At 40.2% G+C, this 15500-nt stretch overlaps 1 protein-coding gene across 1 annotated transcript in view; it reads left to right on the top strand.

Annotated features, from left to right (window-relative positions):
* RELN (reelin) overlaps window positions 1-15500 on the top strand; it is a gene marked incomplete at its 5' end in the record, with an annotated part of 289955 nt that overhangs the window by 70685 nt on the left and 203770 nt on the right. Inside the window, one exon of the mRNA XM_084269735.1 lies at window positions 11084-11219. Within this exon, the coding sequence (XP_084125861.1) occupies window positions 11084-11219 (136 nt within the window). The remainder of the gene's footprint in view (window positions 1-11083; window positions 11220-15500) is intronic.

Below are 15500 nucleotides of genomic sequence, written 5' to 3'. Positions count from 1 at the left end.
AGGCTTTTCCCCAAAATTTACTGTTTACATTGACTGATAGTTTACTAGAGGGTTACTTTTCTTGGTAGCTGGCTTTTATTTGCCTTTCCTATACCTGATCTAGAAGTGCTCTCACATATCTAGGATTGTTAATGTTGTGTCTAGAAGAAATAAGTTTCAGGCAAAGGAATGAAATGCAGAATTACTTTCTTCTTTGATTTTTTGCTACTCTCAACTGACAATATGTGTTGTCAGATAGAAATAAAAGTGCGGTGTTACAATTTTCTGCCTGTGGTATGTATGCCTTAATATATACCATATGGCTGGGAGGCATTACACCAGATTTTTTCTCTTAAGTGATTTTTTCTCACTAGAGTTAAAAGTAGTAATATGGAAATGAATGAGTAAAATAATTAGCTCTCCCTCTGGGTTTTTGGCTGTGGTTATTCTTGTTTATTTTGGTATGTAAAGTTTTGTGTTTAGTTTTTGTTTCCTGAAAGTTTTGCTGCTGTGGATGTTTGTTAGTATGCAACATGTTTTCTGAGGAGTTTTATTCCGCTTGCAGTTGGGCATGCTGTTCTTTTTAGTTACTGCTCAATGAAATACGCTTAACATCATAGTCCTTTGATGGTTGGTGGGGAAGATGCAGCATGAAGTTGCAAAGAATGGGATCACTGCAGTTTTTATGATGGAACGGGAGGCAAAGTAAACTATTGCCCATTTCACAAGAGAAAGGGAATAGCTCCCAAACGTCTCAGTGGTCAAGTTCCAGTTTTCTACTTTTCCTCCAATAATCATAGAAAAATAATTTTAAAATCTGTGTGGGTGTTTGTAGGCAAGGAGTTTTTCTTTATTGTCAAAAATATCACAAGAGTCTGCAAATCACAGCTGATATTTCTGCTTTAGAGATGAGAATGTCACAAATGTGTAACAGAGAAACGTTTTGATTTTCAATCTCCAGCTTTACAGAGTACCTGAATATCAAACTTTTGCTTCTGTGTACCCTGTACATCTTCCTGGTGACAGTGAGGTGACACCTCACAGCCAGGGTATCACCCTGGTGGGAACCAGACAGATGCTGGTGGTCAACGCTGGTCTCAGCCGCTGTCACAGCCACGCTGGCTGCCACCTCCAGGCTCCCCCCATTGCCTATCTCCTTGTTGGTGCACAGCACCTGCCTGAGCACATGCCTACCCAAAGACCCAGAGCATTGTCACCACTGCCAGTCTGGCAGCTAGAGCATCCCCAGTTCTGTGCTTCTATGCTATAGACACTATAAATGATGGATTTGTGATTACAGAAGATGCACATCCAGCAGTTTTTATCTTAATACATCTGTAGAGCATGCAGGTGGTGTGCAGGACTGTGCTTCCTTCCACCAGCTAATAGGATCTGGACAGAGATACTGGTGGGTTTAGCAAGTGCTGTTAAATCACAGTGTAGATGGAAAAAAAAACCAAAGTAGTCCCATAGAATGGAAATTTTAACTGGAATTCCTCCATCCTACTTACAAACTCATTTTACGTCTCATACTTCTCCCTTATCTCTCCCACCAACTTGTTTGATGATTTCTCAGCTCCCTTCAGCCCTTTGCAGCAGCTGGGAATGACCGTGGTGCCCATTAAGCAGCTTTATATGAGGTTCTAGTTTTTATACTTTGTGAATCTTGAGGATTTTTTAACTCCTTCCTCAATTCTCAAAAGACAAAGCAGTGCTCCTGTGTCACTGGTGTCAGCTGCTGAAAAAATGCATCTCCAGTCCTGAACACAGTGTTACACAAACTGTAACTGGTGTTTACAAATCACAGGTTGTATTGGTTAGCCATGTTTAAGTTTATGAAGATAAAACCATATTAAAACTGTATTGCCACAGCCGGTGTTTCCCTCGCAGGCACGTGGCTCCTGCACAGTCTTTTCTGAACAGATAGGAAAGGCTATCACTGCTCCAAACATCTCCCAGAGACTGTGGGACTGGCCATGCCACAGGTAGCTTTGGTGTCCTAGTGAGCAGATATGGGGCTGTAGGAAACCTTACACAGCTCACCCGAATCTGAGCATCCTTGACACTGTGTAAGTGAAGCCATGGGGAGGGAGGGGATTAGGGGACCTGGATCACTTCCAGGACTCTCCTCTGGATAGAAACCGCCTCCTGTCCAGACACTGAAGGACAGACAATGGCTTCTGTGCACAATGCATGGTTTCAAACGGACTTCATGTCATCTAAAATAAGGCATTGGGGAATAGGACACAATAACTTGTCTAACAATGTCACTCTAAAACAAGAAGAGTTGAGATGTCTGTAAATGATAAATATTCCACTTGGAGAAGGATTTCCACAGAAGTCCCTCTGGTTTCATTATATAGTTATCTTTATTGATTAGTTTGACAGACTTAATTTGCTTTGGAGGAAACTATCAATTTTAAAACATCAGAGTTCACCGATAATGTCAATAACAGACATATGAAGTGTAATTAGGAACAGTGCAAGAAGATACTAGGCGCTGCATGCTCCTTCAGTGACTGAGGCAGTGACAGGAATGTGGGCAAATGCAAAGTATGTCTGTGGGCAAAGAATTGGGATAGAGGAGAGATGTTACAAAGCAGACTGCTGCCAGAAACCATTAAGTGAATTTAAAATAAATTAAAAAGAGACTTAGGGTTTTATAGGTAAAGCCTTCAAGCTGTTATCCCAATTAGTCATACTAGGCTATAGAAGAGCAAACAGGCTATTGGGATGTGTCTCCAAAACCAGTGTAGCCAAAGGAGGGGTGTCTTCAGCATGCAAACCACTCAGCCTGGCACAGCTAGACCTGGGATGAGTAGTGCCTTAGCAAGGATGCTTTCTGGATCCCATCAGATCTGTGTGTGTTATAATGACTGTCAGGCAGTTAGATTTTTATTGGGCTGCATAGCTGTTTTCTAGTTGTTGCACAGCAGTGTTTTGCCATCACTTTTGCAGGTTATCAGTGAGGTTTGGCTGGCTCACAGTTGCCTTTACCTGAGCAGGTCAGCATAGTTTTGTTAGTTCAGACTGCTGGTTTGCAGCTTTGCCTCTACCAAAGCAAATTCGGGACAATTCCAGAAGCTCCGGTGGTGCCTTGGTGAACTGTCACTGCCATAAGGAGAAGGATGTGGTTACTGCTGGCCCTGAGAATGTGTCTGGTGGGAGCAGATGTCTGGCGTGGTAACAGGGTGATCTTTTGTCGCATTTGTCGCTGGTACAAAACCTCCCAGGCAGTGTGTCTGATGTTTGGCTCCTGAGACATGTATTAGGGTTTGCAAAGTGCAAAGATTCAGAATGATGTGATATATTTTTTTAAGTTTTATAAGAGTTGCTCATACAGATGAGAGACAAGCCAAATACAATAACACAAAAATAAAAAAGGGTGAACACAAACCAGGGACAGCTGCTTCCTCCAAGAGAGTAAACTGGAATGCATTGCTAAAATAGACCAATAAAACTCTGGTGCAGAATGAAGGTATCAGCTTAACAGGTTCCTATAAAGAAAAATATACAAGTTGCTATTATAAAACATGCTGGGGCTGTTAGGAAAACATTTAAAATAGATTTTGGCTCAAACCTCTGAAAAGATTTTTTTTTCTTCTATATTTCAGCAACACAGTAGCTTATTAGCATTTCCTATTTATATTTCTGCTGGTCCCTGTTTACTGTTACTAAATCTACTTGCCTTGGAGCACTTCGTACCGTGTTGCTCTCTACAGAGCACTTAGACTTCAGCTGTAAATTGTCCTCTCATCCTCCCTGATAATGACCACCCTAAAACCACCAAGACGCTGCACACTGGGGTCTCACCACCCCCACCCCCCTGACTTGAGCAGCCACATCGCGTGTTACACAAGGGGCTCATTCAGGGTCTTGGGGAATTATGCAAATGAAAGGGGATATTCTCCTCCCCATGCACCACAATTTCCATATGTGTAACTCCTGTTAGGTTTAATGAGACTGGAACTCATAAATCCCTGAGATGAAATTATACTCCTAAAGGGATTCTAACAAAAGGCCACTCAAAAGTTTTGACTAACAATCCCTTAAAAGTAAAGGGAAAGTAAAAGAGAGGGAAAGTAAAAGAGAGATTAAGTAAAAAAATATCCTTTCTTTCAGTGAAAATTTTTGTAATCTGTACATTAGGGGTTTCTTCCTGCAGACCTGTGTTTCTAATGACATGTTCACGTCTGTAGGTATTCAAAACATGCACACATAAAGCACTGCTCTTGTTAGCACCTAAATGCCCTAACCTGATCTGCTTTATGCCTGGATACTGAACTGTGAATGTAATTCAAATGTGAACTTTCAATACATGTTTATATTCAGAACTATATAGAAAACACATCTGAATTTTATATATGTAGAAAAAGGTTATAAACCCCATACTTCTTGTTCCAAGCCTAAGTCACTTCAGCTCTGCTGTACCCCCCGCAAGAGCCAGATCACTGTTCAGGCTCCAGTTGCCTCCTGACCACAGGAGGAGTCATGGATTTTAGTGACAGGCTTCATTAAGTTGATATACACTTATCCATAATTTTTCTACTGTTCTTATTAGCTCATGGACAGTATTTTCCCCATCACTGCATATGCTGAAAAGATATATGATTCAATAATGAAGCAGTAATAATAATAGTGAAACAAACACATGGCTTCAAGAAAGATAAAGGTAATGTATTGCTGGGTGGAAGAATGTACCTTATGGTTGCTGGTCTTTTCTTTCTTCATACTATTTAATAATGTATCAAACCATCCTGTCCCTTAATTGATTACAAGGGCCACCAAGTGCTTTAGCAATCTGTTACATTCCATCAAACAAGATGTGCTTTTCCTGTGAAGCAGATTGAAATCCTCCCCCCAAAATCAATCAGCAACAGCATACTTTAGCTCAATGGATGCAGCTCACTTTGGGACAGATTCTGCACCTTTGCTCACTTAGTACAGACTACTGATGGCTTTATTAAACATATATTTAGGGTTTCTTTTTAAAAAAGCAAATAGAAAGAAACTTGATTTTCTTCAAACCATTAGTTCTCCACAGAATTTTAAGACTTACATTTCAGAGTCCTGAAATGGGCTCATAACAATTTAAGGATGTTGCTAAAAAATTCTTCCAGCAACTAAAAAGAAACCTTTATTTCACTTGCTGCAGCATTCAGGGGAAACATGTATGTCATTTTTACATGTGTTTACAAGTAAGTATCAGAAAGGTCCTTTAAATATCCAAAGAAACCTCAGAAAAGGGAGGTGCCTAGCTCTGAAAACATGATCTGAAAGCTGCAGCTCCAGAAGCTCTAAAATGCTTGCTTGATGACAGATCTTGCCAGCTACTGGCTCCATTGTGCTCCAGCCTCTGTTACTCTTTGAATGATACGGAGAGGCATATGACTTTCCTTTAACTTCAGGAAGACCCTTGTTTTGCAGTGGTCCTGGAGACCTGTCCTACAGGGACTTTATTAAAAGCCTTGTTAGTAGCCACCAAGCTATGTCACTTGTCCCAGCACTCTTGAATCAGAATAGTGTGCACACAACAACAGAGTGGGGGGACCACTATATACAATTAATCTTCAACTTCGTAGAGAGAATGTGCTTCTGAGTAGAAGAGACTATGAGCATAAGATCTCTGCCAGAGTGATTGCTTTAAATTATGGATTATTATGATAAACGTGGCACTAGCATCTCTCTACTTTGAAAAAAATGAATTGTCCTACCTCAATTTTCAGAACAAGTCCCTGGTGCTAGATGGGAGAAGCAAGCTGCAGGCTCTGGTTCGGCCACTTTACCATAGGATTCAGCACAGGAGGTGTGTTCTGGCACAGTCCAGTTTGCATTTGTAACACCAGGCAGAACTGGGCTTACCTTCTGGGTTTACGGATCACCCTTTAAGATAGCTAGCACCTGGGTGGAGAATGGAGGTCCCCCTGTTTCCTAAGGGGAAAAGACTGTTCCTTCAATTAGGTACTTCATCTTTACATAATGCAGAATCTAATTTAAAGGTGTCTGTTTCTGACTTAAATTTATTATCAACTAATCAGGAATGATTACTTGTCTAAAGGTCCCAGAGTGATTTGGTTACTTACAGCTTTATTTTCTTGGTATTTCATCAATATTTTATGTTTGGCATTTTGCTGTCACTCATGCACAACTTGGAAAATGAAAGCACATAGCAGATAATTAGTTCAGAGGCAGCAAAACCAAAATGTGGTCATTCATTTTACACCTGTATTTAACATTAACCCTCTCCTTTAATGTCATGCTCAATTCATAGAGCAAAAAGGAAATGGCAGAATACTTACCATCTGGTTCAGTGTTGGGAAGCCCAGTGCCGATGACGGATTTGCCAAGGATCTTGACATGCAGATGAGCTCCCTGTATAAAGCTCTGGTCTAGGAAATTGCTTTCTGAGGAGGATAATTAAGGAGGATATGTCATGTTGTAATAAGGAACATTACATAGTTGCCACGTGTAAGTCAGGACTATTACAGATCCACATGTCTCAGACAGCAGAAAATGATGTGAATCTTACTGCATTTATCTGCACCGTTAGATACTGCCCAGGCTCTGCCAGTCAAAAAAGTCTTCTGGCTTCCAAGAGCCCAGCTTGGAGAAAAGTTCCTGTCCTCTATAGCTCTCCCTTTTGGAAAAGTCACACAGTGAAAAATAACAAGGAGTTCAGGAGCTGCACTTGTGCTTGGATGTTTATGGACCATTTAAACCAGCATGTTCACATCTTGCTCACTTTCCTGTGTGCCACCTTGTAAGAGGGGTGAAATATTTCCCCACTATATTTCTGCACCCCTACTAGTGATTCTGATTATCAATAAAATATTTTTCCACGTGAAAAGATTGCCGCATCTCACTTTACATAAAATTTTCCTTTCAATACTTTTTCTTCATCCCTGGATGGCTTGTATTTAATTTCTCTCTTGAAATCTATCTCTGCACATATAAGCTCTGTGATACGGTGACTATAGATAGTGCACTGAATAGGGCTAAGCACATTTTTTAAAGTTTACACAATAAAAACAGCTGCTGAGTTAAATCTTGAGAGGGACTGAGAATGTCTAGTTCGTCTCCTAGCAGTGCTACTGGAAGGTACAAAGCATGTCTGGGATTTGAATGATTATACTGAGACTCCTAAAGCCTAAGAAAGTTTAGGGGATGGAGAATCTACAGAGTGCAGATGTCTGAAACACGTCAGTATGATGACTGCACACTGTAAAAAACAAGGGAAATGGAGTTCAGAGAAATGCTAACGGCATCTTTGCATGTTGCACGTTTCAGAGCTGTGGATGTGCAGCTGTCACAAACCTTTGAATGCTTCAGTAAGTCACATGGAAATACTTGATTATTTGCAAAAGTGTTTATAGAGTTTTATACAGATTTTAAAAACTTACCTTAGGATTGTTACTCTCATAAACACTAGGCTTGAACATACGTAGTTGCACTGGTCAACAGGACATGCCAGGGGATACCTGTAGAACAATCTTGATCTGAGCCAAGCACCTTAAATGGAGGCGTGATCTGTCTTTGAAGCTGTTGAGGTACCTTCAGGATGCAGTTTTGTTCTGAGAGCTCCTGCATAATAAGGTTTATCTTGTATTAATTTTAATTATTTTCAGCAGAATGTTGTTTAACATTTGTGCTTGGATTTGTTATGGGGCAAACATTCAGTCTGGGAAGCAGCCTGCTGGATTGGAGAGGGGATGGAGGAAAAGGGAGGAGTTCTCTTCCATAGCAGCACCCTGCAAAAAGGCTGGAAGTGGGAGATAACATTCTTTATCCTTAATTTATTTAGTTCTTAGTATCAATTGCATTGCTCCATTTTTGGTATTTTTATGTTCACCTTTTCAGAATGAAACTTTGGGGTTTAAGCATCAAAAAGGTTCTATTAATATCACTCTTACTCACTGAAGTTTCAGTACTTAATTTTTGTGAAATGTTCTGTAGACTCTGAACTCCAAAATGGAGTTGATGTACCCAGTAAAGATCCACCAGATGAGCAGTGGCTGTTTGCATTGGAAAAATTATCACAATAAATTATAAATGAAATATAAAGATTAAATAGTTATAAAAGTATAAAAATGGAATTTTGAATACTCTGTGTAATTCATTGACTTATTTCTGCAAAAGAATTGAATGAGTTTTTTCATTGTTTAGAATTTATTCTAGTCACTGAGAAGTTGTTCTTTTTTTAAAACTGTAAATCAAAGGAAAAAGAAATTCTCCACAGATGTTGTATGTGTTTGATGTATTAGACACATTTTTGCAGTCTACTGCCTGAAACCTAGGGAATTCATTAACTCACAAGATGCTGCCAAGGAGGAAAGCAGTCACATTTCCCAAGCTGGTGTGCCTATTCCCTGGCTGGGGGGTGTGGTTAGGGCAGTCTTTGTCCTCTCTTGTATTTGGCTGGCTCTGGAGAAAGGGGGATTTCTTCAAACTGAAGGACTCTTGTAGTTTCTTTCTTGACAGTATCTATTATTTAATTAACCTGCTAAAGGCTGGCTCCATTTTCCATTGTGCAGCCAAAGATGATGACAGATGAGAGCTGGTGTTCTGCAACAGTCCCAGGGAGGCTGTTCCACATCACTGAGGTCACTGGCTTTAGTACAGACTTCAAAGCCAGAGGGACAAGACTCACCACTTTGGGAAAGAAGTAGACATACCACCTCTCACCCTCAGCAAAGCAAAGCAGTTATGTAAATACCACTCACCTTGTGAGGGACTTCTCTGGGCATATTTTTGGACACACCCATCTCAGTGGGGCATTGCTGGATAGACTTCAGCAGCAAGACTGAAGTGGTGAGCCTGGGCACCAGTCAAGTGGGTTTCTTTGAGGATGTTAATACCAGTCCTCCCAATTCGCCAAGGAAGGCAAATAAAGACTTAAGATGGCAGTACAGGGTGCTGAGAGATGGGAAACCTCATCTGCATCTGATGTCCTACAGTAAACAGGAGTCAGTGAAATACCATCTCCCTCGATTTCACTACAACTGGTCTCTAGAAAAGAGGCTTCACCCAAGGGATCCTGAGCTGTCTCTGAGCTCATCCTGACCCAACAGGCTTTATCATCACTTGGGGATTTGAGCTGAAGGGTGTAGCTGTATGAATGATGTAAGACCTCATGTGTGTGCTCTAGTGGGGAATTAACTGAAAAACCCCGAGAAGTTTGTGGTTGTTTGTAAAAGATACAGGCATCACTGCCGTCAGCAGCTGCCTCCTGTCATTCCCGGGACAGATTACTTACTCACTGAGGCTTCTTTTCTCCCCCCCCCCCCAAAAAAAAATTGAAACTGGTTTAGAATTTAATAGCCCTCAGGATAAATAGCATATATAACTCCGAGATTATATATATTATATCTGTGTTCCTCACCAGTGCCTGAATCGGATTTCAGAGGTTTCTTTTGATCTATAAAATGCTGAATGGTTTGCTTGTGAGTCTTCCCCCTTCTCTGCACCACACTGCTGGCATGGAGGTCCCTGGAGAGGCAGAGTAGCATGTTTGCATCAGAAAGGATTTGCTCCCCTCCTTGGTGGAAATCTTTCCCTTGGAAACTCCTTCCCCCTCCAGATCTGTGAGGGGTTAAGAGAAATTGCTGGAGTCACATTTCAGAAGAATTGCATCAAAAACAGTTTTAGAAGATTCTGAGAGGCAGAGATGGGGTTTATTTCTCTGTTGTTGCTGGAATTGCAACAAGTAAATGTAAGAAATACTAATCACTATAAACTTTTCCAGTACCTGAAGGGACCTACAGGAAAGCCAGTGAAGGACTATTTTTAAGGATGTGTAGCAACAGGAGAAGGGGCAATGGTTTTAAACTCGAGCAAGGTAGGATCAGATGTTAGGAAGAAGTTCTTCACTATGAGGGTGGTAAATAACTGGAACAGGTTGCCCAGAGGGGTGTTGAAGGCTGCATCCCTGCAGATATTGAAGGTCAGGCTTGATGGGGCTCTGAACAATCTGATCTAGTGGAGATTTCCCTGCTTACTGCAGGGGAGTTGGGCTAGAAGATCTCCAAAGGTCCCTTCCAACCTAATACATTCTATGACTCTATGATTCTGAGATAGTCACCTCACAGCTAACAGTGACCTTGTTAAGTGTGGAGGTTCCTGCTACCATTTGCTTTCCCTTTTGTTCCTATTAGCAATGTTTCAGCCCATGTTACTACTTTCTGAACTGAAGGTTCAATATTTGAAGTAACCTGGAACAAGGCATTTCCTTCTGATAAGCACATTCAGAAGAATAGTTTCAACATTTACCGTTTAATGTACTATGATTAAAGGTGTAGTAATCCACTCAAGTAAGATTGCCTTACTTTAAGCCAAAGGGTGTTATACAAACAATCAAGTTTGTACTAATTTGTAGGAAACTACAGAAGAGCTCTGAGGGGGAGAAGATTGCTGTCAGATATTGTTTTTTTGTTAAAAAATACAGTTCTTTTGTCTAATGGTGAACTGCAGTGAATTCCAGAGGGTGGGATTAATAGATGACATTTACATTCCCCCATGTATTAGAGGCTGATTAAAAAAAATCAAAGGAATAGCTACTGATAAAGCTGCTGAAGGTTGCTGCTTTTATTTCAGATCAGAAGAAGAGTTTGTGAATCTAAAGCTCATCGCCTTTTTCCAAATAGATGTGCCTGTCTATTAAAAGATAACACCTTTCTCTAAAAGCTTTGTTTTGCTTATTAATGCCTAGCATTTTTTCCTTCAGACTTTATTTTCTTTTAGATCTGTAATGGGTGTAAATCAGGTAATGGAATAACACTGATTTACAGCAGCTGTGATCCAACTCCTCCTTTAAAAATGCAAATAATTCCTCTGGTATTTGTCTCATGAAGAATAACAATAGTAAATACATGGAGTCTTGTAGTAAATACAAAGTCAGCCTTGGCTCAAGCGAAGGCCAGCTCCAATGTTTCCTTTGGCATTAATTCTCATTACTCAGTGGCATAATCTTTGTGTTGTTTTGGGGTTTTTTCCCATTCCATGCTGCCATGATGAAACACATGGCAGATGTGCTTCTCGGTCTGTTAGCACCTTGCAATGAGTCATTAACATGTGTTACTGTTTATCTTCCCCCATCTCTTTCTGGTAGGAATTATGTCTGACCACCAGTTTGGAAACCAGTTTATGTGCAGCGTGGTTGCATCACACGTGAGCCATCTCCCCACTACAAATCTCAGCTTTGTTTGGATTGCTCCACCGGCGGGGACGGGCTGTGTCAACTTCATGTACGTATACATGTGCAAAGAACGCCTCTGAAAACCTAATCCCTTTGGAGAAAGTGAAATGATCTAACCTGCTTGCACTAGGACCTTAGGGCTGGATCAAGGAGTCAGTCCTGCAAAGTATAAACTTTAATGACAAGTAACAATAGTGAGTTTTTCCTGGCTGGAGAGTTTCTGTGCATATTAGGATTTTGTATTTCAGAGAAACAATGTGTAAGTGCATCAAACCTAGCATTTTGATAGAAATTGATTCCTCTTGGCTATTATTATTAATCTTTTAAGTGTACAGTACATTTTCATTGAACTATTTTTTCTATCTGTTGCATTTAATAAGAGTTTTAATATATTACTCAGATTATTATTCAGATTGGAAGCATCAACATAAAAGACAAGTATTTTGAGAGTAGTCATACTCAAGTATTTACTGTTCCTAATAACAAACACTTTTAACTTCTTAATTCAGCTAGTTTGCAACCTGGAAAAAAACAAGGGTTTGATTTTTCTTAATTTGTTTTAAAGACCGTAGTCATCATTTGATAATTTAGTACCATATAAAGTGCTAATAGAAGCACACAGTTTAGCATGAATTTTTAGAATATATATTACTATATTTTACCTTAAAGTGATTTCTAATTATTTGTCCCAAAATTTTGGTAGGTGGAAATTTAGGTAGAAAAGACACCTAGAGTGGAGTGGAATTGAAAGTAGAAAATATTTCAAGTTTGACCTATTCATAGAGAAACTCCCTAATTAGATAAGTGAACAGTTACAACATTTCAGTGTGAGACCTTTTCCGTGTTTCCATTGCTGTCCTGTTTGTCAAACAAATCTTCCCTTTCTGTCTATACTGGGAAGCTGCAGGTAAGTGCCCAACACAATCAAGTTGTTCTACTGCTTAACATGTTGTAAAAAGTGACTTCTTCAAGAACTGAAGTTGCTGATGGTGAACATAGTACCTGCTGATTGATTGGTCTGAGTCTTTGATATTTCCCCTTCCCTACTTGCTGCATGTTTTTCTGTAGTGTTAAAGTATGTTATTTATTGGCTTGCTTTTTCTTATAAATGACTAACAGTAAATTGGGGAAAAATAGTTTTGAGGAGTGGTAACTAACTTGTCAGGACAGATTTGTTTCTCATTAACTTGTACAATGCACCAGTATTTAAGGTTGCCATTTGCTTATTGAGAAAAAGCAAATTTGAGGAAATATTTGAGGAAATACTGTCACTGTTTTACTTCTGTGTCAGAAAAGTTAACCTCACAGAATAGTTGTATATACCTTGAAGAAATCTGTCAGCTATGTTTTTTCTGTGGAAATTCTGTGAATTTCCTATTTCCTTTAATTCCTCTCTAAGAATAGTTTCCTTTGTTGATCAAGTTATAGGAGCTAAATTTTGTTCTTTGAACTGCCTAAGAAAAATGAGTTATGAGATGTGTATCTTCCCTGCACGCTCTTGCTTACTGCCTTTTTTGATTTTTGGTTTTCTTGGTACTCAAGAAGTACATGTTGGTCCTAGCTTGCACAGTGACTGTGAATGCATTTATTTCCATGAGATGTGACTCTCTGTTGCAAGTTTTGAGGTCAGTTTATAAACAGTTATTCATTTTCCTGTGACTGATTTGTTTGGGTGGGTTTTTTTTCTTCCATGGTTTTGAATTGGGCTTTTTTGTCATTGTTGAAGAAAAGCTGATGAATAGCTCTATAGAAATATAAATGCTACTATGACTGCTGATTCCTATTTAAGTGAAATTAAAGGCACATTTTCTGAGGCACTGAGTGCTTGCTTGTCTCAAAATCAATGGAAGGGTTATCATTGGCTTCAGTGAAAATAGACAGAGGGCATCACCAAACAGTTTGGGAAATCCAACCTGTGATTCTGTTTGTATGAGTCATAACACACATTAGCACCTCTACAGAAATGGTGGTGTTTGCACTATGTTAGCAAAGTCCTTCCAGCCATCCTGCAGTGTACAGAACAGGCATAGCAGAAATCTGAATTTATTCTTGATTATGCAATTTGCACACCTACATATTTCAGCACCCTGGGTGCAGAGACACCACAACCCCCTTTCCTTGCTATCTGCAAAACTGGCAGGGCTGAGTGGTCTTACCCTGTGCTGACGAGCCCAGCAGCTTTACAGACTGTCTCACCCCAAGGGATCAGTTTGGCATCCTGTAAGACAAATTCAGACAAGAGTGGAAAAGCTCAGCTTCCCTGAAGTTGGTGTTTACTCCAGCATTGCACTTGGCTGCTGGACTTCTGGAGAAATGTGATCTTCACTTGAAGGAAATGAAAGGAGGAGGAATATGTTTTACTTCTAATCCTCCTCCTCCTCATTTTTAGTTCAGCTGCTCACACTTTCTTGCCTCAGCTGTTGTTTCTCCTGCCTACTAAAACACAAGCTGAAGTAAACAAAGCTATTTTTTGGTGCAGTGTTAGTCTGCCTGCCTTACCCAGTCGTCTGACTTCAGGTCTTCCAGAGATCTGATTCTACCTAGCTCATCCCCTATTGCTCCTCTACAGCAAATAATTAACTTAAACTATTTTTTTTAATAACTTGAGACTAACTACCAGCCTAGTTTAGATTGACTATAAAGTAAATTTGTTTTGATTTAATATAAATTGAAAATATTTACAAAAGGCTCTTGAATTTATAGACTGTGTCAACAGTGCAGCATAGGTAAGAGCTTCCTGTGCTGCTGCCAGCACATCTGTGATTCAAATCAGCTAATTATTCTTTGACCTCTCTAGGGATGGATAATAAGGTTATTAATTAGTACCAGCTTTGGTGGTGCAATTTTTGCACTGTTGGTACCTCTCCCTGGATGCTTCTGGAGGAGGAGCTGGACAAAGTTCAACAGGCAAACCTCACAGAGGCCGCTGCATGGCGAGCTTTGATTAACTGCACATACTATTGACCTGCTCTGTCTTCCACTTAGAGCATGGACAAGACACAGGGAAGTTGTGACCCTGTGGATGTCATGGGCAAAATTTCCTCTCACTTCATCCATGCTTTTTGGCATCCTCTTCTTGAGTTCAGTCTTGATAAAGACTGAAACCCTAAGAAGCAAGATTTCTGTGGTTGTGCTGTCAGTCTTGTATGTATTGGTGACTAAGCAAATGTGACAAAAGGATTGAGATATTAAATTGAGGTATATTAAATTTCATAAAAATCAGCAGCCAGGTAGAGCATTTAGACCAGTAAATTTGGGCACTCTCAGCTATAGTCCCATCTGCTACAAGAAGATTGTAAACTACCAGAAATTTTCCTGGAATAAATGTGGCACTTCCCAGCTCCCAGCCCACCTTTCATTTCCCAGGTATGGTTCCTGGCCACCTTCAGTTTATCAGCACAGCCCAACTGCTGTGGGAAACATTTTATCCTCTGGAACAAAGGGACCTGGGAATGCTGTAGAGAGGGATATGGGAATGTGTTCTGCAGGGGACTCCTGCAAGGAAGACACTTTTTCCTGGATGTGGGAGATGCAGTGATGCAGCAAACTGGGATTCACACCTTATACAGCAGCTTGCCAGCACAGCACTTTCCTTCCATGCTGGAAGATTTCTCACCTCTACAATTTGATGGAGTCTAGTTATTGGTATTGTGCAAAGCAATTGCTGAACCTGAATATACTTTTGCCTGTTGGAGCCACCCATCTTCTCTTTGCCCAATTTCAATGGGGCAAGGGATGAGGCAGAGCCCTGTGCCCCATGGAGGAAGACTGCTGGAGCCAACCTCCTTCTATGTAAAATCAGTAGGAAGCCAATTTTTTATACTGATCACATGCAAACTGTGTTTATTTTTTCTTTCTCGATTCATTCTGAAAAATAAATAAATATTTAGAAGCACCTTTTTATAAAATATCCTTCTAACTGAAAAACCAGAAAGGCCAAGATGAACTGAGGAAATAAAAGCGCAAACGTATGATTTCCCAGTGAAGAGTTTTCCTAGCAGTAGCTTAGGCCTGTTTTAAGCAGGTGTTGAGCACCAGGAGATCCTAAGCACATTGTCAGGGTTTGTAAACGCTGTTTGCCACCTCCTTTACACTAATGAATTGTTTCTCTGGTTGTGTTAAATATTTGAAACATTATCTTCATAATCCTTCAGCCAGGTTTCAGTGTTTGCTGTTTCTGCTCTAAGCTCACACTAACCTAGTTAAAGCTCAGCCTGCCAGAGAGATGGTAATGGCTGTTAAGCAGGGTGGCACACTGGGTTACATCTAAGGGTGTTAAGCCTGTTGTATAGATGGCTTAGCTTACTAGTTTGTAAAAGTGATAAAGCTG

The sequence above is a fragment of the Gallinula chloropus genome, assembly GCF_964237585.1.
Source record: "Gallinula chloropus genome assembly, chromosome: 1".
Lineage (NCBI taxonomy): Eukaryota > Metazoa > Chordata > Aves > Gruiformes > Rallidae > Gallinula > Gallinula chloropus.
The sequence above is the reverse complement of the archived record's forward strand: the minus strand, read 5'-3'. Positions and strand labels throughout refer to the sequence as shown.